General features: G+C 44.3%; 4 protein-coding genes across 9 annotated transcripts in view; 2 read left to right on the top strand and 2 right to left on the bottom strand.

Moving 5' to 3' along the window:
• The window catches only part of palb2 (partner and localizer of BRCA2), a 44,680-nt gene extending 40,682 nt beyond the window's left edge, over nucleotides 1-3,998 (bottom strand). For both annotated transcript variants that reach the window (XM_058379972.1, XM_058379973.1), the window contains exons 1-3: nucleotides 3,847-3,998; nucleotides 3,528-3,580; nucleotides 3,064-3,123 (exon numbers count right to left, since the gene is read on the bottom strand). In XM_058379972.1, the coding sequence (XP_058235955.1) occupies nucleotides 3,064-3,123; nucleotides 3,528-3,566 (99 nt within the window). In that variant the 5' untranslated portion in view covers nucleotides 3,567-3,580; nucleotides 3,847-3,998. The remainder of the gene's footprint in view (nucleotides 1-3,063; nucleotides 3,124-3,527; nucleotides 3,581-3,846) is intronic.
• A 3,825-nt stretch (nucleotides 3,999-7,823) lies between these two features.
• rasd3 (RASD family member 3) lies at nucleotides 7,824-8,828 on the top strand. Its single transcript, XM_058380078.1, has one exon. It carries the CDS (start codon nucleotides 7,958-7,960, stop codon nucleotides 8,597-8,599), a length of 642 nt encoding a protein of 213 aa, XP_058236061.1. The 5' UTR covers nucleotides 7,824-7,957; the 3' UTR covers nucleotides 8,600-8,828.
• A 2,890-nt stretch (nucleotides 8,829-11,718) lies between these two features.
• Nucleotides 11,719-16,864, top strand: plk1 (polo-like kinase 1 (Drosophila)). Its single transcript, XM_058381178.1, has 11 exons — nucleotides 11,719-12,352; nucleotides 13,201-13,369; nucleotides 13,713-13,857; nucleotides 13,949-14,042; nucleotides 14,158-14,380; nucleotides 14,478-14,544; nucleotides 14,663-14,763; nucleotides 14,867-14,944; nucleotides 15,395-15,549; nucleotides 15,712-15,894; nucleotides 16,329-16,864. The coding sequence occupies exons 1-11, from the start codon at nucleotides 11,990-11,992 to the stop codon at nucleotides 16,527-16,529; spliced, it is 1,779 nt and encodes a 592-aa protein (XP_058237161.1). The 5' UTR covers nucleotides 11,719-11,989; the 3' UTR covers nucleotides 16,530-16,864.
• Nucleotides 16,865-19,256: 2,392 nt separating this feature from the next.
• Nucleotides 19,257-23,650, bottom strand: part of ern2 (endoplasmic reticulum to nucleus signaling 2) — a 67,573-nt gene continuing 63,179 nt past the window's right edge. For 3 of the 5 annotated variants that reach the window (XR_009203668.1, XR_009203669.1, XR_009203671.1), the window contains 7 exons: nucleotides 23,169-23,368; nucleotides 22,750-22,897; nucleotides 22,308-22,435; nucleotides 22,049-22,172; nucleotides 21,615-21,682; nucleotides 19,359-20,666; nucleotides 19,258-19,310 (listed from right to left, as the gene is read on the bottom strand). Coding sequence is in view for 1 of the 5 variants with exons in the window: in XM_058380525.1 (XP_058236508.1) it covers nucleotides 20,496-20,666; nucleotides 21,615-21,682; nucleotides 22,049-22,172; nucleotides 22,308-22,435; nucleotides 22,750-22,897; nucleotides 23,169-23,368 (839 nt within the window). In the remaining 4 variants the exon portion in view is untranslated. Of the gene's footprint in view, nucleotides 19,311-19,339; nucleotides 20,667-21,614; nucleotides 21,683-22,048; nucleotides 22,173-22,307; nucleotides 22,436-22,749; nucleotides 22,898-23,168; nucleotides 23,369-23,650 lie in introns of those variants that run through there. The other 2 variants (XR_009203670.1, XM_058380525.1) reach the window with 2 other exon arrangements.

The raw sequence follows: 23,650 nt of genomic DNA, 5'->3' as shown, positions 1-23,650 counted from the left end.
CTCATACACGCTCTCATACACGCTCTCATACACACGCTCTCATACACGCTCTCATACACACGCTCTCATACACGCTCTCATACACACGCTCTCATACACACGCTCTCATACACACGCTCTCATACACGCTCTCATACACGCTCTCATACACGCTCTCATACACGCTCTCATACACACGCTCTCATACACACGCTCTCATACACGCTCTCATACACGCTCTCATACACACGCTCTCATACACACGCTCTCATACACGCTCTCATACACACGCTCTCATACACACGCTCTCATACACACGCTCTCATACACGCTCTCATACACGCTCTCATACACGCTCTCATACACGCTCTCATACACGCTCTCATACACACGCTCTCATACACGCTCTCATACACGCTCTCATACACGCTCTCATACACGCTCTCATACACACGCTCTCATACACGCTCTCATACACACGCTCTCATACACGCTCTCATACACACGCTCTCATACACGCTCTCATACACGCTCTCATACACACGCTCTCATACACACGCTCTCATACACGCTCTCATACACACGCTCTCATACACACGCTCTCATACACGCTCTCATACACACGCTCTCATACACGCTCTCATACACGCTCTCATACACACGCTCTCATACACACGCTCTCATACACACGCTCTCATACACACGCTCTCATACACACGCTCTCATACACACGCTCTCATACACGCTCTCATACACACGCTCTCATACACACGCTCTCATACACACGCTCTCATACACGCTCTCATACACACGCTCTCATACACACGCTCTCATACACACGCTCTCATACACGCTCTCATACACACGCTCTCATACACGCTCTCATACACGCTCTCATACACACGCTCTCATACACACTCTCATACACGCTCTCATACACACGCTCTCATACACACGCTCTCATACACACGCTCTCATACACGCTCTCATACACGCTCTCATACACGCTCTCATACACACGCTCTCATACACGCTCTCATACACACGCTCTCATACACGCTCTCATACACACGCTCTCATACACGCTCTCATACACACGCTCTCATACACGCTCTCATACACGCTCTCATACACGCTCTCATACACACGCTCTCATACACGCTCTCATACACACGCTCTCATACACGCTCTCATACACGCTCTCATACACACGCTCTCATACACACGCTCTCATACACGCTCTCATACACACGCTCTCATACACACGCTCTCATACACACGCTCTCATACACACGCTCTCATACACACGCTCTCATACACGCTCTCATACACACGCTCTCATACACACGCTCTCATACACGCTCTCATACACACGCTCTCATACACACGCTCTCATACACACGCTCTCATACACACGCTCTCATACACACGCTCTCATACACGCTCTCATACACACGCTCTCATACACGCTCTCATACACGCTCTCATACACACGCTCTCATACACACGCTCTCATACACGCTCTCATACACGCTCTCATACACACGCTCTCATACACACGCTCTCATACACGCTCTCATACACACGCTCTCATACACACGCTCTCATACACACGCTCTCATACACACGCTCTCATACACACGCTCTCATACACGCTCTCATACACGCTCTCATACACGCTCTCATACACACGCTCTCATACACGCTCTCATACACACGCTCTCATACACACGCTCTCATACACACGCTCTCATACACGCTCTCATACACACGCTCTCATACACACGCTCTCATACACGCTCTCATACACACGCTCTCATACACACGCTCTCATACACACGCTCTCATACACACGCTCTCATACACACTCTCATACACGCTCTCATACACACGCTCTCATACACACGCTCTCATACACACGCTCTCATACACGCTCTCATACACACGCTCTCATACACACGCTCTCATACACACGCTCTCATACACACGCTCTCATACACACGCTCTCATACACGCTCTCATACACGCGCTCATACACGCTCTCATACACACGCTCTCATACACACGCTCTCATACACACGCTCTCATACACGCTCTCATACACACGCTCTCATACACACGCTCTCATACACACGCTCTCATACACGCTCTCATACACGCGCTCATACACGCTCTCATACACACGCTCTCATACACACGCTCTCATACACACGCTCTCATACACACGCTCTCATACACACGCTCTCATACACACGCTCTCATACACACGCTCTCATACACGCTCTCATACACACGCTCTCATACACGCTCTCATACACGCGCTCTCATACACGCGCTCATACACGCTCTCATACACGCTCTCATACACGCTCTCATACACGCTCTCATACACGCGCTCATACACGCTCTCATACACGCTCTCATACACACACTCTCATACACACGCTCTCATACACGCTCTCATACACGCTCTCATACACGCTCTCATACACACACTCTCATACACACGCTCTCATACACGCTCTCATACACGCTCTCATACACGCTCTCATACACGCGCTCATACACGCTCTCATACACACACTCTCATACACACGCTCTCATACACGCTCTCATACACGCTCTCATACACGCTCTCATACACGCTCTCATACACACACTCTCATACACACGCTCTCATACACACGCGCTCATACACGCTCTCATACACACACTCTCATACACACGCTCTCATACACGCTCTCATACACGCGCTCATACACGCGCTCATACACACACTCTCATACACACGCTCTCATACACGCTCTCATACACACGCTCTCATACACACGCTCTCATACACACGCTCTCATACACACGCTCTCATACACACGCTCTCATACACACGCTCTCATACACGCTCTCATACACGCTCTCATACACACGCTCTCATACACACGCTCTCATACACACGCTCTCATACACACACTCTCATACACGCGCTCATACACGCTCTCATACACGCGTTCATACACACTTTATATGAGCTTAAATGACTTGACCATTTTAAGGTTTTATTTTTCTGTGATTCAGTTCCACACATGCCTGTAATCTCTGAGCCGTTCTCTCATACTCTTTCTGCAGCAGCTCCAGTCGCTTCTTCAGCTGTAAGAAAGTATAAATAATAAATAATGTGCATCCAAATGTAAGTCCATACATCTGTATCTAATACACTGACCAGGCCATTTACTTAATTCCAGATTTAAAATACTGGCTTTTAGGGGTCATGTAAACAGCTAGTGAAGTCAGATCATTTGACTCAGATCAACAACAAGACCCCCGGTGATGTTATGGTTATTTAAACACCATACTTATTCACCTTTGCCTTATTATGGCTGATGATGTTTCATGAAATCTTACTCAACGTTTATCAATTCTGAATCGAATCTCATAATTAACCTAAAACAGCCGAATCAAAGAACCGACTCTTTCTCAAATGACTCACCACTACTTGTCAGAATCTTCAGGAAAAAAAATAAGCTTATTACATTATATTTTATTTTACTTACTTCTTCTTTATCTTGGCTTGTGAGACTTTCCTCCGACATTCTGACTATTCCTTCTGCAATGGACAATAAAAAGAAAACAAAAACGGGTAAATGATATAGCTTTCCTACTGGGCGTCGTCCCAAATTAACTCTCTGTTGTACATCTGGTTCCCTATACAGCGCCCTAAACACCATGACTTCATGCCCTATATAGTGCACTTACAAAGGGCACACGGCGCTATTCAGGACGCGACCATGGTTGAGGTAACAAGCCTTACTAGCTAGCCAATCGCTAACTACAAGTTTTAAAGCGTTTAGCTTAAGAAAAACAGACATATACCTATGTGAAAAAGATGTTATATCTCAGCTTAATCATGACACACTGGATTTAAAAATGCCAGTTATAATTTAGTTAATAATAATACTGTAATTCTGTGAAGTTGATGTCCGTCTTCACGGACAGCCATAACAAATTTCCCGCGACTGAAAATGGCAGGCAAAAGTAATCGATAACTACACGTTGAGACGTGTGGAAAATTGTTGTTCACCAAATTCATGTTCATGTTAATTTGTTTAGCATTTTGATGTATAGCTATTTTATAACAACATATTTATGTTATTATGTGTATATATTTCATGTCATTTAAGCGTAATGGACTGCAATGGAGCTGTTATCGTGCTCGATGCATGATGTCTGATTTAGTGTTCTGGTTTATTACTGTAAAGTATGAACTTCATTTTTTCTCAAAAACTGAAAAGGAAAATAATCACAATAGTAAATCATATATTATTATGGCATGAAGGAATATTTCTTTCATATGTCTCTTCTTTTATATTTGATGTGTTTGTGGTTAGTGGTTCTTTAACAAATGAAATAACTTTTAAGCAAAATCTTTTATTCAGTAACAGCATCTCGTTATAGAGCCAATACAATATATAGACAATATATACAATTATACAAATAAATCGATTCATTTATACAAAAAAAAACATACTAACATTCATCTTACGTTCCTTTCTAATTCAGATTCAATTATCTAACAAAACATTTTTAATGAAAGAAAATGACAGACACTGGTAACTTAATCTGTGATGCTTGAATAAAGCAGTTTATTAAAATAAAACAAGAAGAATTAAAACTGTACACACTGTAAATAAAGCGATCGGCTCAGACAGGTCTGGAATGTAAAGTTTATTTTTGAAAGGTGCCCTGGAGCAGTGACGCTGTGGAAGTTTATCGAGCATCATCACACACTCGTCTGAGACGTGATAGCACACGTTCAGTCTCATCAAATAGACTGGAATCATTTCATGGAGCTTAGGAGCTGAAATAAAAGTATTTTTATAAGAATTTCATATCCATTTGAGACATTTCAAGTCAAGAGGCTTTTATCAACACTTTGACCACATATAGCTGATGCAGTACACAGTGAAATGAAACAACGCTCCTCCAGGAACATAGTGCTAAAAAACACACACAGATCTGCATAAGACAACACAGAAGCAGGGCTAAAGAGTAAAAGAGTGTCTGTGTAAAGCTCACAGCATCGTCAAGGACATCTCTCATCCAGCCATAAACTCTTTACCCTCCTACCCTCTGGGAAGAGGTTCAGGTGCCTGTTCTCCAACACCAGCAGGCTAAGGAACAGCTTTTACTCCACAGCTGTCTCCTTACTGATCTCTTCAACCCCACCCCCACCCCCCGACGGTAATATCCCCATCAGTCATAACATTATGACCACCTGTCTAATACTGTTTTGTTCTATTTTTCCTTCCAAACCAGCCCTGACCCTGAAAGGGTGTACCACTGGTCTGGTCTAAAAATGGTCTGGAACAATGCTTAGGTAGGTGGTACGTGTCAAAGTAACATCCACATGGGTGCAGGACCCAAGGTTTCCCAGCAGAACACTGACCAAAGCAGGACACTGCCTCCACCAGCTCGCCTTCTTCCCATAGTGCATCCTGGTGCCAGGTGTTCCCCAGGTAAGAGATGCACACGGACATCCACGTGATGGAAAAGAAAACTTGATTCATCAGACCAGGCCACCTTCTTCCATTGCTCCGTGGTCCAGTTCTGATGCTCACGTGCCCATTGTTGGTGCTTTTGATGGTGCACAGGGGTCAGCATGGGCACCCTGACCGGTCTGTGGCTATGCGGCTCCATACACAACAAACTGTCCTGCACTGTGTATTCTGACCTCTTTCTATCAGAACCAGCATTAACTTCTTCAGCAGTTTGAGCAACAGTATCTCGTCTGTTGGATCGGATCACACGGGTCAGCCTTCTCTCCCCACGTGCATCAATGAGCCTTGACCGCCCATGACCCTGTCGCCGGTTCACCACTGTTCCTTCCTTGGACCACTTTTGATAGATACTGACCACTGCAGACCGGGAACACCCCACAAGAGCTGCAGTTTTGGAGATGCTCTGATCCAGTGGTCTAGCCATCACAATTTGGTCCTTTTGTATTGAAGTTGTTGGGTATAAGACAACACAAATGTTACATATCTTACCATAGAAATGGATCCCAGGTTTTGTATTTATAATAATGACTAGAATGTGTCCTGGGATTATGTGACCTAGACTAGCTCTATTCCAATAACACTGGTACCAGTCAATTCCCTTTCACATGAGGTCACAGCGTCCTTCCCAGAAAAGCTCTGGACACACAGGACACTGGATCAAGGTGACATTTGTGGAGGATGTGAGGGTAAAAATGTTTTTTACGTCATGGCACATGGACCCTTGTTGTTATGGTAAGAGTGTGAAGAAGAGGACATCTGAACCGTGATCCTGCAGGATTACACAGCGCAGGGTCACTCTGACTGTTCCACTATAATAAAGCTTTCCAGGCGACTGATACCTGTCATGAGTCTCACACACACACACACATACACACAGTCCAGGTCCTCATAAATATTCTAATTCAGTAGTCAGAGGGACTATTTTCCTGAATTTTCTTATTTCTAGTGCACAGAATTTACCCCTTATTAATGAGCTGATAAATCAGTGTGTGTGTGTGTAGAGTAAATGCATGAATAGATAAACAAATCCAAATCAGGCCTTTGTGCTGGTGTTGTGTTGTTGTTCTGTGGATGGAGAGGTCAGGGGTGTATTCAGGTTACTCTGCGTTGCCATGACGACGGTTCACTGCATTTTTTAATGTTAATCAAATCCTACTGCGTTACTGAACGGCTTCCCCTGCACATGGAAGTGTAATATAGGTGTAATAAATGTCTTACTCTTTATTCTGTGTCTACACCTCCACTCAGAGAACTGCTCAGGAGGATGGAAACTGTACCATTATTAAAGATTATATAGTCATAATAAAATAAATATTTATTTTATTTATTATTTGACCTGTACCTTAATGGCAGAATTTGTTTTCCTAATTTTGGAAAAGTAGATGTTACTGCAGTGGTTTAATAACAGCTGGATAAATAGATGGGTCTTAGTTACATCTATTATTATTATTATTATTATTATTATTATTATTATTATCATCATCAGTGATGGTTGGGGATGTTATAAGTTATGGGTGGAATCTAAAAATCAACCTTTTTATTAAAATCCCACCTATTTATGGTGTTTATGTATAAACTGCTCTCATCTTTCCAGTAGAGGAGACTGAGGCGTGACGCTGTGCTGCTATATAAAGCGCCACATGTAGATTTGGATCTCAGCCCACGCTCAGTCCTCTTGTGTTGATGGATTTCCATATTTTTAACATAGCTTTATTCACGTGTTCATCAGTGAGAGCCTCTCGAACCTCATCCTGCTGAAGAGAGCGTGAGAGGAACGTGCAGAGAGACACGCTGACACCCCTCCTCCTCCTCCTCCTCTTCATCCTGCTGGTCTGCTCTCAGGTGTGAGAGTCTAAAGAGTGGAGATTTGCTTTAATAGTTTTTTTTTTTAATATCTCACACAATCACTTCATGTCCAGTGTCCAGTCTTCTGTGGTCATGGTTACGGTGAGCTGAGTTCAGTTGCTCTGAAAATGTTTACTTGTCCCTGTAAAATTCGGATACTTCACCTTTGACCCAATTCTTATAAATTCTATCATTTCGAACAGATGACTAAAAGATGACTTCAAAACATCGGAAAAGGTTAAAAATATCAAATAACACGACAGACAGACGCTTGAGTGGTCAGATGTGTGTAAGTAATGGCACCCTGCACTACACAGCAGCTGTTAATTAGAGAAGCCTCCGTTCACCATTTACCTAGCTACAGGTATGACGTCATTGACCCCGTGAACCCTATTGGACACCGCTGTGCACGCGGAGGCCGTTGGGTTAATATAAAGCACGCGAGGTGTCTCTGTAGCGCTTCACTCATTTTGGCGCGCGCGTGTTTCGTTCTTGGTCAGTCACGGCGCGCGTGAACTCCAAAGTATTACGCAAGAACTCTTTGTACCTGGTGTTCACTCAGTGCTCACCGTCGTGGCGTAATGACGTCATTGTCGCTGTCGGTCCCGGAGCGGCGCGCGGCGCGGATCGTGTTCCTGGGCGCTGCGGGAGTGGGAAAGACGGCGCTGATCGCGCGCTTCCTGCACGACCGCTTCGAGCCGCGGCACGCGCGCACCGTGGAGGAGCTGCACGCGCTCGAGTGCGACCTGGACGGCGACGCGCAGCTTCGCCTGGAAATGCTGGACACAAGCGGCAGCTACGCGTTCCCGGCCATGCGCGCGCTGCGCATTCGCACCGGCGACGCCTTTGCGCTCGTGTACTCGGCGCGCGATCGCGGCTCGCTCGAGGAGGCGCGGCGCCTGCGCGACGAGATCCTTGAGATCAAGGGCGACGCGTTCGACGCCATCACCGTGGTGGAGAGCAAGTCGGACCTGGCGAACCGGAGCCGCGCCGAGAACGCGCGTGCCATGCGCGCCGTGGAGCTGGAGTGGCGCGCGGGGTTTGTGAGCGCGTCCGCGCTCACCGGCGAGAATGTCGCCGCGGTGTTCCGAGAACTGCTCGCGCGAGCCGACCTGCCCAGTCGCGTGAGCCCGGCGCTGCGCAGGCGCAGACAGATGTACTCGAGAAACTGTGGCGATGAGAAAACAAAAATGAGAAAAAACAACAGCTGCATTCTGTCTTAGACCAAAACCTTCAGCATTAAACTGCAATAAACACCACACTGACTCACTTCCGGTGTTGCAGCCTTTATTCTGACCTCTGACCTTCCGAAACCACTGGGTTTTGGACCTTTATGTGCCAGTGTTACAGAACTGTTTACACAGTCATGTGGAAGTTTGAAGAAATAAACAGTAAATAATGTGAAAGTGAAATGTTGTGTTTCGGTGGAGGAATAAACACTTTTATACCTTTCTCTGGTTTTTGCTGATTCTTTGGGAAATCTGAAAGTTCCAGCTTCACCTCTATCTGTTACATGGTGCTGACAAACACACACACACACACACACATTTCACCACACTAAAAACTTCACCAGATCAACAATTACATTTTTATTTACAGGAGATGAATGAATATTTTCTGACCAATCAGAAAGGAGAATTCACAGTGGTGTTTAAATGCAGACTGATCTTCATCATCATCATCATCATCACAATCCTCCTACACCTTAAAAACTCTACACATAATACTCTCATTGTGCTTTTTGTTGTATTTACACTGAGAGAAATCTCTCTGTTCATAAATGTGCTTCCAAACTGAAAAAAAACTACACCATTAAACTCAGTTAGACTTTAAAATGTTAAATTATTTCTCAACATAACACTTTTACATTACGGACATTGTGTGTACAGCAGCACAATGGTGTCAATTTTTATGAAACTGTCAAGTGAAGCTAAATTAAATAGCAGTGTGTGTGTGTGTGTGTGTGTGTGTGTGTGTGTGTGTGTGCGTGTGTGTGTGTGTGTGTGTGTGTGTGTGTGTGTGTGTGTGCGTGTGTGTGTGTGCGTGCTGTCTCCATTCAGCCCACCTTTTTTCTCCTGCACTAAAATTACTTCCTTCAAAAGCAATCCATTTCAGAGCTGATTGTGATGAGTACCTGATTATTTCAGTACATAATGTGTGTGTGTGTGTGTATGTGTGTGGATAGAGAGGAATCATGAGCTCTGAAGTGGTGAGAGATAAAACAGGCTCATGACATTGCTCCTTATCCTCTAAACATTCTGTCACACACATCCTCCCTCATCCTCCTCACCTTCCTCCTCACAACCAGGACAACTCTTTGTCGGTGTCTGTAAACAAAACCATAAACAGTTAGATTTTACACCCCCAGGTGAACCGCACAGCGCCAGGGGATCATCAGGTCTATGAATTAGGTCTGATGCTGTAAAGAAGCACTGAATCCAAGAGATTATCTGGAGTGATTCCTCAGAGCGTTCTGATTGGACATGAGCTCACATCTTTCATTCTGACCTGCAGTGAATCCTGCAAAAATGGAAGAAACACCTACAAGTTAACATGGTTTCATCTTCGCCCATCATCGTGCCATGCCCACAAGTGACATGAGTGACTCCGCCCTCACTGTATCCGTCGTCATCAGTGACTTCTTGCTTGAAAACATACAAAAGAGAGAGCTGAATGTTGCAGGAAATGTTTCACTTATTTTACATCATGACCCTCATCTGCTACCGTCTTTATAAAATGCTATTTGTATTAAGGTGCCAGATGTTCGGAGACATGACACGTGATAAAGCAAATACAAAACAAATGTTAGCTAGTATTCAGGAAAAAAACTGCAGTTATATGTCATTATTTCTAGATCTGTCATCTCGTCTTAGCAGAAATCGTCTGGTTGGTTCCTCACAATGAGGCTCGAGCTCAAAACCTTTCATGAGCTGGTGGTTGTCTGAATTGTTAATGATATCTTTACACCACAGATGTTCTTTTTCTGTTTGTCTTACAGCTGCTGTAACATAAGTGATAACACAAAGTTGTGCCTTATTTGATATCATAAAAGCACACAGTCTGAACAGAGAAGTTATACATACAAGATAGAAAGAAAAACACCTACATACATCTCATGTATGAGTGAGTTTGGTGTGGAGGAACGTGACTGACCTGCATAGAGTCCTGACCTCAAATGCACTCACAAATGTGCTTCTATAGGAATGCTCAAAAATTCCCATAAACACACTCCTAAACCTTGTGGAAAGCCTTCCCAGAAGAGTTGAAGCTGTTATAGCTGCAAAGGGCGGGACAACTCCATATTACATTCATGTGCATGGAAAGGCAGACGTCCCAAAACTTTTGGTCTGGCTCACAGTCTCCACTCTAATTCATCCCAAAGGTGTTCTATGGGGTTGAGGTCAGGACTCTGTGCAGGACAGTCAAGTTCCTCCACACCAAACTCACTCATCCAGTTGTCCAAAATGTCTTGGTATGAAGCTGAAGCATTAAGAGTTCCTTTCACTGGAACTAAAGGGCCGAGCCCAACCCCTGAAAAACAACACCTGAACAACTCCTGAAATTTGGAGGGGTGTCCCAATACTTTTGGCAGCATAGTGTGTGTAATGTGAAGTGATTTTTGATCTTCTGTAGACGATGTGAGCAGCCATGCAGACCGACATCATGGTGAAACCTTCAGCATTTTCTAAAATCCAAGAATCCAAGTTCTCAGAGTTCTGACTGTTCTGCTTTAGCCGAGTGTGACATTACTGACATGTCTATTTAACATAAATATGTATGGAAGGAGTCTTCATGGCATTTTTATTTATTTATTTATTTTATTTATTTATTTATTTATTTTGGGGGGGGGGGCTGGTAACGGAATGAATGTGTCTAACTGATATACTGTATGTGAGAAACAGGAAGCTGTCTTGTGGACCTTTAACAATTTTAAATTATTAAGTAAAGCATTAATTCATTAACAAATAAAATATGTAAATGTTCATAAATAAGTTGAAGAATAATGCAACACTTTCATGTGTAGTGCTAATTTTAATATATATATATATATATATATATATATATATATATATATATATATATATATATATATATATATATATATATATATATAAAAAACCCTAATCGAGTCCATTCTACAGCGTGAGCTCAGGACTTTTAATATGAAGTCTCCATCGGCGCCATTTTATCCCACGATCCTTTGCCGAACTCGCCTGGAATTTCAAATTAGGTGAACCAATCAGAAGCATCGGCAAGGAGCGAGCCAATCACAGGCGGCGCTACTGTGAGAGCCAATCAGAGACGGCGCCAACGAACAGGGCAGAATTTAAAAATGATGCAGTAGCTCCAGTGTCAGAGTGAAGCGTCAGGAGGAAGCACACTACTCTGTTTTATTGTTTTGCACCTTTATTATTATTTTTTATTTAAATATAAGCAGAGGTGGAGTTATGTTAGTGTGGGTCTTCGTGGTTTAGGGTTGTAGGTGTGTATATATGTATATTTGTTTAGATAATAGCGTTTCAGTTGAAGTTTTTATTCGAAATCCAGTCCCTCTGACGCTGCTGTAGATCTCTGAGCGCTTTATTTCTACATTTATATCGAGAAAAGGAAACATGAGCGCTGGCATGGCGAAGGCGGTGAAGCCTTCCTCACACGTCGACCCCAAGTCTGCTCCTCTGAAGGAGATCCCAGACATCCTGGTGGATCCGCGGACCATGAAGCGCTACATGAGGGGACGCTTCCTGGGCAAGGGCGGCTTCGCCAAGTGCTACGAGATCACCGACATGGACACGAAGGAGGTGTTCGCCGGGAAAGTGGTGCCCAAGTCGCTGCTGATGAAGCCGCACCAGAAGGAGAAGATGAGCACGGAGATCGCCATCCACAAGAGCCTGGACAACCCGCACGTCGTGGGCTTCCACGGCTTCTTCGAGGACGACGACTTCGTGTTCGTGGTGCTGGAGATCTGCAGGAGAAGGGTGAGCTCTCCACCTGACCAGTCCTCAACGCCTCCATGTTAAACCCCTAGTGCACTATAATATCAGTGTTCCAGCCCTGTGGGGTTATTAATCTTCACGTTTAGAGCTCGTGTATCTCTTTAAAACACGCTTCATGAAGGATATCACTCATGGTTATTTTGTAAAAACACATTCAGTGTGTTCACACAGCCTATCCTTTTCCAGAATGCTCAGCAGTTATGTTAGCTTTTCTCGCTAGCCTCTAGCTAGCCCCAACGGTCGAACTCCTGAGCCACAGCTAGCTACCTAACGCTAAACACCGAACAACATGAATATAAGAATCATTTATTATTAAATAATTTCATTGTTGTTTTCTTACATCAAGTAGGTTAACCAGTTTGTATTGTGCATTTATTTTATTTTTTTCTCCCCAATTTGGAGTATGTTTAAAACTTTTTCTTGCACCGGAGCGTCCGTGTGGATTTTAAACGGCCGGACGTGACGTCACTGCAGCCAGCGTTTGAATGGCGTAAACACGTATATAAAAACTGAATTATTTTCTCTTTTTTTGCTTACGTGTAATTTCTATCTAATTTTTATGGATATATTTTTAATGTATTAAAAGCTGTGTCTGAAAATGTAATTTATTTCTGTGACGTCATATCAGAGTTTTTAAGTAGGTTTTATTTGAGTTGTGAAATGTTTGTTTATTTTTTCCCTCTCTTCTGCTGTCTCAACCTTTTTTTGTAATCAATATCAAGAAAGAAAGGGAAAATACACGTTTTTTAGTGTACAGTTTGGTTGAACCGTCTGATCCTTGTAGTGATCTGATCTTTCCACATCATGTTTGACTTTGTTTGTTCTTCCAGTCTCTTCTGGAGCTTCACAAGCGCAGGAAGGCCGTGACGGAGCCCGAGGCCAGATACTTCATGCGGCAGACCATCCAGGGTGTCCACTACCTCCACAGCAACAGAGTCATCCACCGTGACCTCAAACTGGGCAACCTGTTCCTGAACGATGACATGGAGGTCAAGATTGGTGAGCATCCTTTGTGTTCAGACTGAAATAAACAAGATTCCTGTAGATCTGGAGCTCCGGTATCATCTCAGTTATATTCTGTACATGGGCATCTCACAAATCCGCACTAAACCAAAATGACATCAAGGAAATATGAGCTAGAAATTCTCCTTAACTTAACAGCAATTCAAGTCTGACTTTTCTGACCAATCAGTTTGGAGAGTTAGATGGTGCTGCGCTAGATATCTAGGCGTCCATTGTCGAACGTCTAGACGTCTAGACTAGACGTCTAGGTGTCTAGACATCCACAGTCGAACGTCAAATGCAGAAATATTTCCACTCCCTAAACCTCTCGTCCCCCCAGGTGACTTCGGTTTGGCCACCAAGATCGAGTTTGATGGCGAGAGGAAGAAGACGCTGTGCGGAACGCCCAACTACATCGCCCCCGAGGTGCTGTGCAAGAAGGGTCACAGTTTCGAGGTGGACGTCTGGTCACTGGGCTGCATTCTGTATGTATTGCTAATGCTGCTGTCTACTGACATTGTTTAGAGGATCGATCAGGAAATGGTTTCTGATTGAGCGCGCTCTGTCGGACGTTAGGTACACGCTGCTGGTGGGGAAGCCGCCGTTCGAGACGTCGTGTCTGAAGGAGACGTACGTTCGCATCAAAAAGAACGAGTACACCATCCCCAGGGTGAGCCGTGTGGAGCAGACTTCAACATCTTTAGGGTTTCAGTTCTCTTTATTAATCTACTGAGTTCTTTTTATTGTGATTTATTTGAAATGTCCCTCACTTTCTCCCTCTGTAGCACATTAACCCCGTGGCTACGGCACTAATCAGGCGGATGCTGCACGCTGACCCCACGCTCCGCCCCTCCGTCGCCGACCTGCTCTCAGATGAGTTCTTCACATCGGGTTATGTTCCACTGAGACTCCCAACGTCCTGTCTCACTGTCCCTCCCAGGTTCTCCATCGCCCCCTCCAGCCTGGAGGCCGGCCTGCACCGCAAACCCCTCTCTGCTTTTAATAAAGGTACACACACACACACACACACACAGGCTTGCTCCTGCTTCTTGAGTGTATCTCTGAGCTTGAGCCTGAAGCGAGTGGTGTTGTGATTTATTTCCAGAAACTGACAGTCCCATTGAGAAAATGGGGAAGGTGGAACAGCCGCTGAAAGATGAGCCCCTGCAAAGGTCAGATTTTTGCAGGTTTCTGCGTTTCCTTTTATTTATTTTTGCTCAGCGCCTCTGTTTTCGTTCAAGCGTTCCGAATGCCTCTGAATCTGATCCTAACCCGGTTCTCCTGCTTCAGAGACGGATCCGAACAGCCAGACTGCCACCTGGCCGACATGCTGCAGCAGCTGACCAGCCTGAACGCAGCCAGACCGTCTGCGCGAGAGTTCGTACGGCAAGGTAACGTCTTCAACGTGTCAGCAAAGTTCTTTAGTGTTGTGCTGAAATGTTTTTCTGTGTATCTGTGTGTGCACTGACCAACACCTCTGTTCATTTCTAACAGAGGAAGCGGAGGACCCAGCCTGCATCCCCATCTTCTGGATCAGCAAATGGGTTGATTACTCTGATAAATATGGCCTAGGTAAACACACACACACACACACACATTGTACTAATCTGTATCAAGACTCTGAATCTCCTGGAGCTTTTACCATAACTGATTCAGAATCATAACGGAATCGATTTATTTAATCGAACCAGAAGAACGTGTCTGGGGTTTATGTAGGCCTTGAGCTCCTTGTAAAACTTTCCTCAGACACGTTTCTGACTGGACAAACTACACTGTTTATGTACAAGTCATACGCATCAGCTGAAGAGAGAAGATGGAGCTGGTGCTCAGGAAACTATCAGATGATAGAAGTGGTGAAGTAGTAATATTGAGCCATAAGACATTTGACTCGCTGACCACAGCGAACTGATTCAGAGTCGTTTAACAAGACCACCTCGCTCAGAAGCTCTCGTACTGGAGCGTGTTCTGGTCTGATTAAAGAACACACTGATTTGGTGCCTGGTGTCTTCTCCCCCACTGCAGGGTATCAGCTGTGTGATAACAGTGTGGGAGTTTTGTTCAACGACTCCACCCGTTTGATCATGTACGATGACGGAGACAGCCTGCAGTACATCGACCGCGTTGGGGCGGAGTCTTACCTCAACGTGCGCTCCTACCCCGCTGCTCTCACCAAGAAGGTACGCTGTGTGCTCCAGCATGTGCTGTTAGAGGAAAATAATCCCATCATGCCACAGTCACTGACTAATTTCCTGTAACGGCACACACCCGAGTCATTTATTCCTTACCGAATTCACACACGCTGTTCTTTAAACGCCGTTGTTCCACCCTCTGCCCTTTAGATCACTCTGCTGAAGTATTTCAGGAACTACATGAGCGAGCACTTGTTGAAGGCGGGTGCTAACATCACGCCGCGTGACGGAGACGAGCTCACACGCCTGCCCTACCTGCGCCACTGGTTCCGCACGAAGAGCGCCATCGTGCTCCACCTGAGCAACGGCACCATGCAGATCAACTTCTTCCAGGTTTGTGCTGCAGTCATGTCATTCATGGGGGTGATGTAGTTTCAAATCGGCACTAACGTATGATTCAGTACAACCCTAAATCACCACTATTGATTTCATTCGCCTCGTTTTAGCTCCAATATTAATTCAGTAGACCCTCAATTCATGAGAGTTGCTTTAATTTAGCACAGATTCATTAAAACCTTGAAACCATTGCTGATATGATTCATTTTGGTTTAATACACCCTCAGTTCAGCCCTGATCCAATATGATTTGAATTGATTCAGTACTGATGTGATTCAGAGTTAATGTGCTTTGATGTCAGTTTTGTCTCTAATAAATTCAGAACATTTCATCACTCTTTTTTTTTTCTTGGAGAAGGTTTGCTACATGAATTCTCTCTCAAATGTTTTGTTCCCCTCATGTTAAATCTGTTTCTGTCCCTGTGGTTGTAGGACCACACCAAGCTAATCCTGTGTCCCCTGATGGGTGCCGTGACGTACATCAACGAGCGCCGTGACTTCTGTACCTATAAGATGAGTCTGATCGAGGAGTACGGCTGCTGTAAGGAACTGGCCTCGCGCCTGCGCTACGCCCACACCATGGTGGAGAAACTCCTGGCCTCTAAAAGCACCACCACGTCGTCCGGCCGCTAGTCCACCATCGCACCGTGTGGTCAGACACTCGGTCAGGAACTCTCATGTGACTGAACCCTCCAAACTGTACACTTTCCTCTGTCTCTCTCCTTTTTTTTTTAAACTCCTGAGGAGAGAAAGCTCAATGTGAACATCATCTTCCTCGTCTGCTGTATCATGTAAATTCTTCTCTCTTCGCTCTGTTTAAATGTGGTGTTTTTTTCTTTCTGTATTTTCTAAAAAGCTGTTTCCCTTTCGTCTGTCTGTTTTTATAAAAGCTTTTATGGCTTTATGCTTTAAATGGAATTGTATGAAACTTGAGTATTCAATTTAATAAAAGCTCATTTTTGGTGAAATATCTTGGTATATTGAGTTATTAGCTTAATGTTCAACACTTTGATACTGAGTTGTTGGTGGTTTTTTTTTTGTTTGTTTTTTTTTTTTACACCCAATTTAGATTTTGTCTGTTTCCTTTCCCCTCACTCACTTCCCAATCCCTGATTTGTGTAAAGTTTAAAGATTACTGTTCATCAGACACATCACCATCCTCACAGTCTAATCTCAGCTGCATGTCGAACACCAGGAGCTGAAATGGGTTTCATTAGAAATGAAAGTGTTGTACTTCAACTACACTATATTGCCAAAAGTTTTGGGACACCCCTCCAGATCATTGAGTTCAGGAGTTGTTTTTCAGGGGTTGGGCTCCGCCCCTTAGTTCCAGTGAAAGGAACTCTTAATGCTTCAGCTTCATACCAAGACATTTTGGACAATTTCATGCTCTTTGTGGGAACAGTTTGGGGATGACCCCTTCCTGTTCCAACATGACTGCACACCAGTGACCAAAGCAAGGTCCATAAAGACATGGGTGAGTGAGTTTGGTGTGGAGGAACTTGACTGGCCTGCACAGAGTCCTGACCTCAACCCCATAGAACACCTTTGGGATGAATTAGAGCGGAGACTGTGATCCAGACCTTCTCGTCCAACAGTTGGGCGGGACAACTCCATGTTACATTCATGTGCAGGTAAAGGCAGACGTCCAAAAACTTTTGGTCTGGCTCGCAGTCTCCGCTCTAATTCATCACAAAGGTGTTCTATGGGGTTTAGGTCAGGACTCTGTGGTATGAAGCTGAAGCATTAAGAGTTCCTTTCACTGGAACTAAGGGGCCGAGTCCAACACCTGAACTCAGTGATTTAGAGGGGTGTCCCAAAACTTTTGGCAATATAGTGTACTATAAATGTGAGTTTACACTTCAGCTAGAGGATTTATTTAGATGAGTGAGAACACTTTAACTGGAATAAAGAATTGTACAATCTTCTAAAAGGGTGAGATTTATTTTCCAGCTAGAAGAAATCTCCTTCAATGCCACAGCAGTGTTAAAAATCAGAACTTTACTTCATGTAACTGAAATAATAAATAAACCCAGAGGAGGGATGAGTACACCAGTCATTTACATCCACCTCTCATTTCTGTCTCTGTAGAAAATCATGACAGGAACACATTTTAGACTTCAGGTTATTTTAAAGTGGTTAAACTGGACTGATTCTGGTGTGAGTGATTTGGATCAGAACACAGAGGAAAGACTCAACAGAAAATATACATCTCCTTATATTTAGCTTTTAAAGCTCGACATGGACTGGCAGCACTTCGGGTTTCCAGTAACACCTCGTAAAAATGCCTGTAAAAAAAAACTTAAGCGGTATAAAATACTGAGCAATTACAAAATCCGCAGGTGAATTCTGAGGTGTTTAAAATACGTTAATAAACAGTGTGTGTGTGTGTGTGTGTGTGTGTGTGTGTGTGTGTGTGTGTAAGAGCCTGTGGTGCTACAGTACCTTGCGTAAGCACTTTCCCTCTTTTGTGCTAATTAGTAAAATGCAGCCGTGAGCGAGGTTCAACCCCAACCCCAACCCCAACAAGCTCCAGGCTGTAATGCCCCTCAGGGGGGTGAATACTCATGCAAAGGAACTGTAAATAATAACTAAACAAGTTAAACCAACAGGAAACAGACTCTCCCAGTGCTGCAGGTCATTTCTACTGAAAGTAAAAACATTGTTAAGAGCTTTGATAAAGATTGTGGTGAAGTGTGGGCCGTGAAGGATGAAGAGCAAATCAAACAGAAACAGTCAGAATTTCAGAACTGGTCAAGAAGCAACAGCAGACACTCGAGGTGACACCACCATCTCCACCACCTTCTCCACCTTCATCACCACCTCCACCATCTCCACAGTCATCACAACCTCCACCATCACCACCACCATCTCCACAGTCATCACCACCATCTCCACCTTCATCACCACCATCATCTCCACCATCACCACCTCCACCTTCATCACCGCCTCCACCATCACCTCCACCATCTCCACAGTCATCACCACCACCTCCACCATCTCCACAGTGATCACCACCACCTCCACCTCCACCATCTCCACAGTCATCACCACCACCTCCACCATCTCCACAGTCATCACCACCACCTCCACCATCTCCACAGTCATCACCACCACCTCCACCATCTCCACAGTCATCACCACCACCTCCACCACCATCTCCACAGTCATCACCACCACCTCCACCATCTCCACAGTCATCACCACCACCTCCACCATCTCCACAGTCATCACCACCACCTCCACCATCTCCACAGTCATCACCACCACCTCCACCATCTCCACCACCATCTCCACAGTCATCACCACCACCTCCACCATCTCCACAGTCATCACCACCACCTCCACCATCTCCACCACCATCTCCACAGTCATCACCACCACCTCCACCATCTCCACAGTCATCACCACCACCTCCACCATCTCCACAGTCATCACCACCACCTCCACCATCACCACCACCTCCACCATCACCACCACCACCACGCTTCAGCTCCGAGTTTCTGACAAACACCAGCGACTGTTTCAGGTTAATAAGCTAAATATTTCTGGTTTGTCTCCCAGCTTTTAGTCAGACTCACTGTCCTGTAGCACTGTGTGTGTGTGTGTGTGTGTGTGTTTATCTGAGTGATGGAGACAATCACAGTTTTCAGGATGTTCACGTCTGGTTGGTGTTTAATAAAACGGGGTGTGAATGATTTCGTGTGAACACCTTTAGATTAAGCCACGCCCACTCTGACCTCCACAAAGACAAAATGGCGACTGAAGAGCGAGAAAGATTCCAGTAATCTCCCTACTGCAGCACCACACACACACACACACTCTTCCTCCTTTCACAGGGTGCCATTACTTTCCTGATTGAACAGCTAGTTTGTATTTTTATGAATTTATCGATTTGTTTTCTTTTAAAACAGTGTGTGTGAGATACTGAAGTAAATGAATGTTACTGTGTCAGTGTGATCTGTGTATAAGATCGTATTCAGGTGTTTCCCGATTACATTTGAAAGAATTGTGTAAATAATCTTGAGAAGGATTTATAGATGAATTTGTTTTTGGGATAAAACTAAATGATTCTCGTAACAGCTAGCTCTTCCAGTCAAGGTCAGGGTCCAGTCAAGGTCAGGGTCTAGCGGCGATTAAAACAAACAAGCTGTGTCTTTTCATCAAACCTCCTTCGTTCCTGTCAGGGATTTAGGGTGTAAACCCTCAGAGAGCTGTTTCCCTGTGATTACAGCGAAGCAACAGAACACACACTCCTGCTGAACAACCACAACAGCTGAAGCTTCTTACTGTCCACTTCACAGCTCTAAAGGCTTAATAAGCTTAAACCAAACCACTGCTTAGACCACCAAGCGGTCATCATTCAGAGCATCAGGACTGGCCTCCTGAAGAAAAACAATACTAAAAAGCTGGACGTTATGGACGAGGACATCAGCAGTTCCACTGGAGACAGCAGCGTTTTCCTGAAAGTCTTCCGGATCCATGAGTTAGTGTCTGTCCCAGCATTCTGAAAAATCCTGAATGAACCCCGTGGTGTTCTGCTTTACATCTTCACCTGCAGTATGGCTGGGGATTAGTTCAGTGTGTGTGTGTGTGTGATTAGTTGTGGTAATAAGGGTGGAACAGTCTCTCAGAGGTGCAGATGCTCAGTGCAGTGTGTGTGTGCAGAAGTAACCGCGGGAAGCGTGAGGTGAAGTACGCCACAAAGCCTTCTGGGACTTCACCCAGCGTCGCCTGGACCTCAGGGGGGAGTTCATGATAATGATGCTTCTGAAACACACACACACACACACACACACACACAGGTTTTAATTGGTTAAGGTGACCAAACTGGAAACACAGTACAAGTGAGATGAGATAAATATTTTTATATTAAACATATTAAACAATAATAATTTAGCATTTTTATAGTTTTATATGTTATTATTAGAGGTCAAGCACTGAAGGTGAATGTGTGTTTTCTTTTTCTTCTACATATTATTTATAAAATAATAAACAATAATAATGGAATGATTAAAGAATAATATTTTAAGCTTAATTAATGTTGAAAAACGCACTAATAGTAAAAATTTATTATGTGTAATATCAGTATATTTACACCAATCAGCCATATCATTATGACCACCTGCCTAATATTGTGTTGGTCCTCCTTTTTCTGCCAAAACAGCCCTGACCCGTCCTGCACTGTGTATTCTGGCCCCTTTCTATCAGAACCAGCATTAACTTCTTCAGCAGTTTGATCAACAGTAGCTCGTCTGTTGGATCGGATCACACGGGCCAGCCTTCTCTCCCCACGTGCATCAATGAGCCTTGACCACCCATGACCCTGTCACCACTTCACCACTGTTCCTTCCTTGGACCACTTGTGATAGATACTGACCACTGCAGACCGGGAACACCCCACAAGAGCTGCAGTTTTGGAGATGTTCTGATCCAGTGGTCTAGCCATCACAATTTGGCCCTTTTGGTCAAACTCACTCAAATCCTTACACTTGTCCATTTTTCCTGCTTCTAACATCAACTTTGAGGACAAAAAGTTGACTTGCTGCCTAATATATCCCACCCACTAACAGGGGCCATGATGAGGAGATACTCAGTCTTATTCACTTCACCGGTCAGTGGTCAGAGAGTTATGACTGATCGGTGTACAAGTGTACTTATTAAAATGATTTAATCTTGATAATATGATAATAATAATAATAAAAAGGAAACACTCACTTTATTTCTCATGGCTCTGAGCAGGTCTCTGACCGAGTTTCCTTTATATGTGCGGAACTTCCTCAGATCTGACAGAACAGAACAGAGAGAGCGGAGAGTGAGAGGAAATCATTTCTCTTCTATAACTCACACTGAGAGTGAAGATCGTCTGCAGAGAGAAGCGGAGATCCAGCGCTCAGAGCAAACAGAGGATTATATATTGAGCAGAGACAGGAAGCATTCGGGTGAGATGTGACAAATCATCTTATTATTATTAATGTTATTATTGTGTGGATTTTCTCTCGCTCTCACACCGACACCTGGATGATTCAGAGATCTGATCTCCTCCTGCACAGGTATCCAATCTCCTCTCAGCTCATGAGGGTGAGGTTGTCACAGGTCTCAGTGAAATGGTGTGGTGTAGAGTGGAAAAACATGGCTGCAGTTCCACTAACCGGCCTGTAGGGGCGCTGAGATGTGCATCCTCCAGTTGGTTCTGACCACTGATCGGCCCGACGTCTCCAAACGGACCACAATAGCGCTCTCTGCTGGTTCTTTTTCTATACGATCACTGACATCCTACAACACACACACACACACCACCAAATAGTAGAATAATTGTATCACATGATTAATTTTCTGTTAATTTTCTCACATTCACTGTTCACTTTTTAAACCTGTTTAACAAACACACTATTTTTTTACTTTACAAACCTGAAAGAACTGGAGCTGTTTGTCCGGCCTCCAAAAAAACGGGTGTTTCAGGACGGAGGCGGTGGAGGGGCGGGACTCCTGATCTGAGCTGATCATCATCTCTATCAAATCTCTGGCAATGACGTCCTCTACAATCACACAAACACAACAACAACAACAAGACACGAGCCTCAAACACTTTATCAAACTCAGCCACCATTCTGTTGATTTGCTGCGCTGTTTGTGGGCGTGGCTAAATCTGTACGTTGCATTGACATGCTAGTTATTTACAGCTGATCGGTGTTTATTAGTAGGAACACAAACTCGAGTAGAAACTTTTATAAATCTGGTGAATTTTTACTGTGGTGTTTTGTGGATTGTATATTATTCAAGAGGAACAAATGTGATAAGTTTAAATAAAGGATGTAATCAAACAAACACACACACACACACACACACACACCGTGTATATCCTCCATGAAATTCTCCAGACTGTACACTCCACAGAGGATGTTAGCTTGGCGACGTAACGTGTCCCCGAACGGATGCTGTCCTCTGGATATGACGTAATAAAACAGACAGCCTGCTGAGAAAATGTCCACTGCACTCGTCTGGACAACACACACACACACACACACACACAGATTATAATTATTACATTATTTCCTTCAGGTTTACTGTATACATAAAGATTAAGACACACTGGGGAACACTGATAAAGAAAAATAATCAACAGCAGGATGGTGTGATGAAACACAGACACTGGTACTATGCCACAGTTAACATCAAAATGTTTTATTACTTTTATACCACAGCATATTGCCAACAACTGTGTTATAACTGTCTACAGGGTACAGCTGATTATTATTGTCCTGATCGTACAGGGTTTCCCTTCTCGTCACCCATGAGTAATTCCGGAGCGATCCAGCCTTCCGTTCCCGGGATTCCGGAGCGCAGGCTGAAACTGTGCCGACCGTCCGGAAGTTTTTTACACAACCCGAAATCAGAGATCACGGCTCGCACTCGGCCGAGCGCTCCCGGAGCCGAGAGGAGAATATTACGAGGCTTCAGGTCTCTGTGGACTGAAAAAAAACCATGAAGAGAAAGAAATAAAACTGCAGATTATAAACATACACAAGAGTTCATAATGCCGTAATGATAAACCTGTCAACCTGTCTGTCTGTCTATCTGTCTGTCTATCTATCTATCTATCTATCTATCTATCTATCTATCTATCTATCTATCTATCTATCTATCTACCTACCTGTCTTTCTGTCTGTCTGTCTGTCTATCTATCTATCTATCTATCTATCTATCTATCTATCTGTCTGTCTGTCTGTCTATCTATCTGTCTGTCTGTATGT

Source organism: Hemibagrus wyckioides, linkage group LG26 (assembly GCF_019097595.1).
Source record: "Hemibagrus wyckioides isolate EC202008001 linkage group LG26, SWU_Hwy_1.0, whole genome shotgun sequence".
NCBI classification, from domain to species: Eukaryota; Metazoa; Chordata; class Actinopteri; order Siluriformes; family Bagridae; genus Hemibagrus; species Hemibagrus wyckioides.
This window is presented reverse-complemented; position numbering and strand designations above follow the sequence as displayed.

Coding starts and splice junctions, on each gene's coding strand:
- rasd3 (XM_058380078.1), top strand. CDS start 7,958: ATGACGTCATTGTCGCTGTCGGTCCCGGAGCGGCGCGCGGCGCGGATC.
- plk1 (XM_058381178.1), top strand. CDS start 11,990: ATGAGCGCTGGCATGGCGAAGGCGGTGAAGCCTTCCTCACACGTCGAC. Junction 14,545..14,662: donor AAAGATGAGCCCCTGCAAAG/GTCAGATTTTTG, acceptor CTCCTGCTTCAG/AGACGGATCCGAACAGCCAG. Junction 14,764..14,866: donor GCGAGAGTTCGTACGGCAAG/GTAACGTCTTCA, acceptor CATTTCTAACAG/AGGAAGCGGAGGACCCAGCC.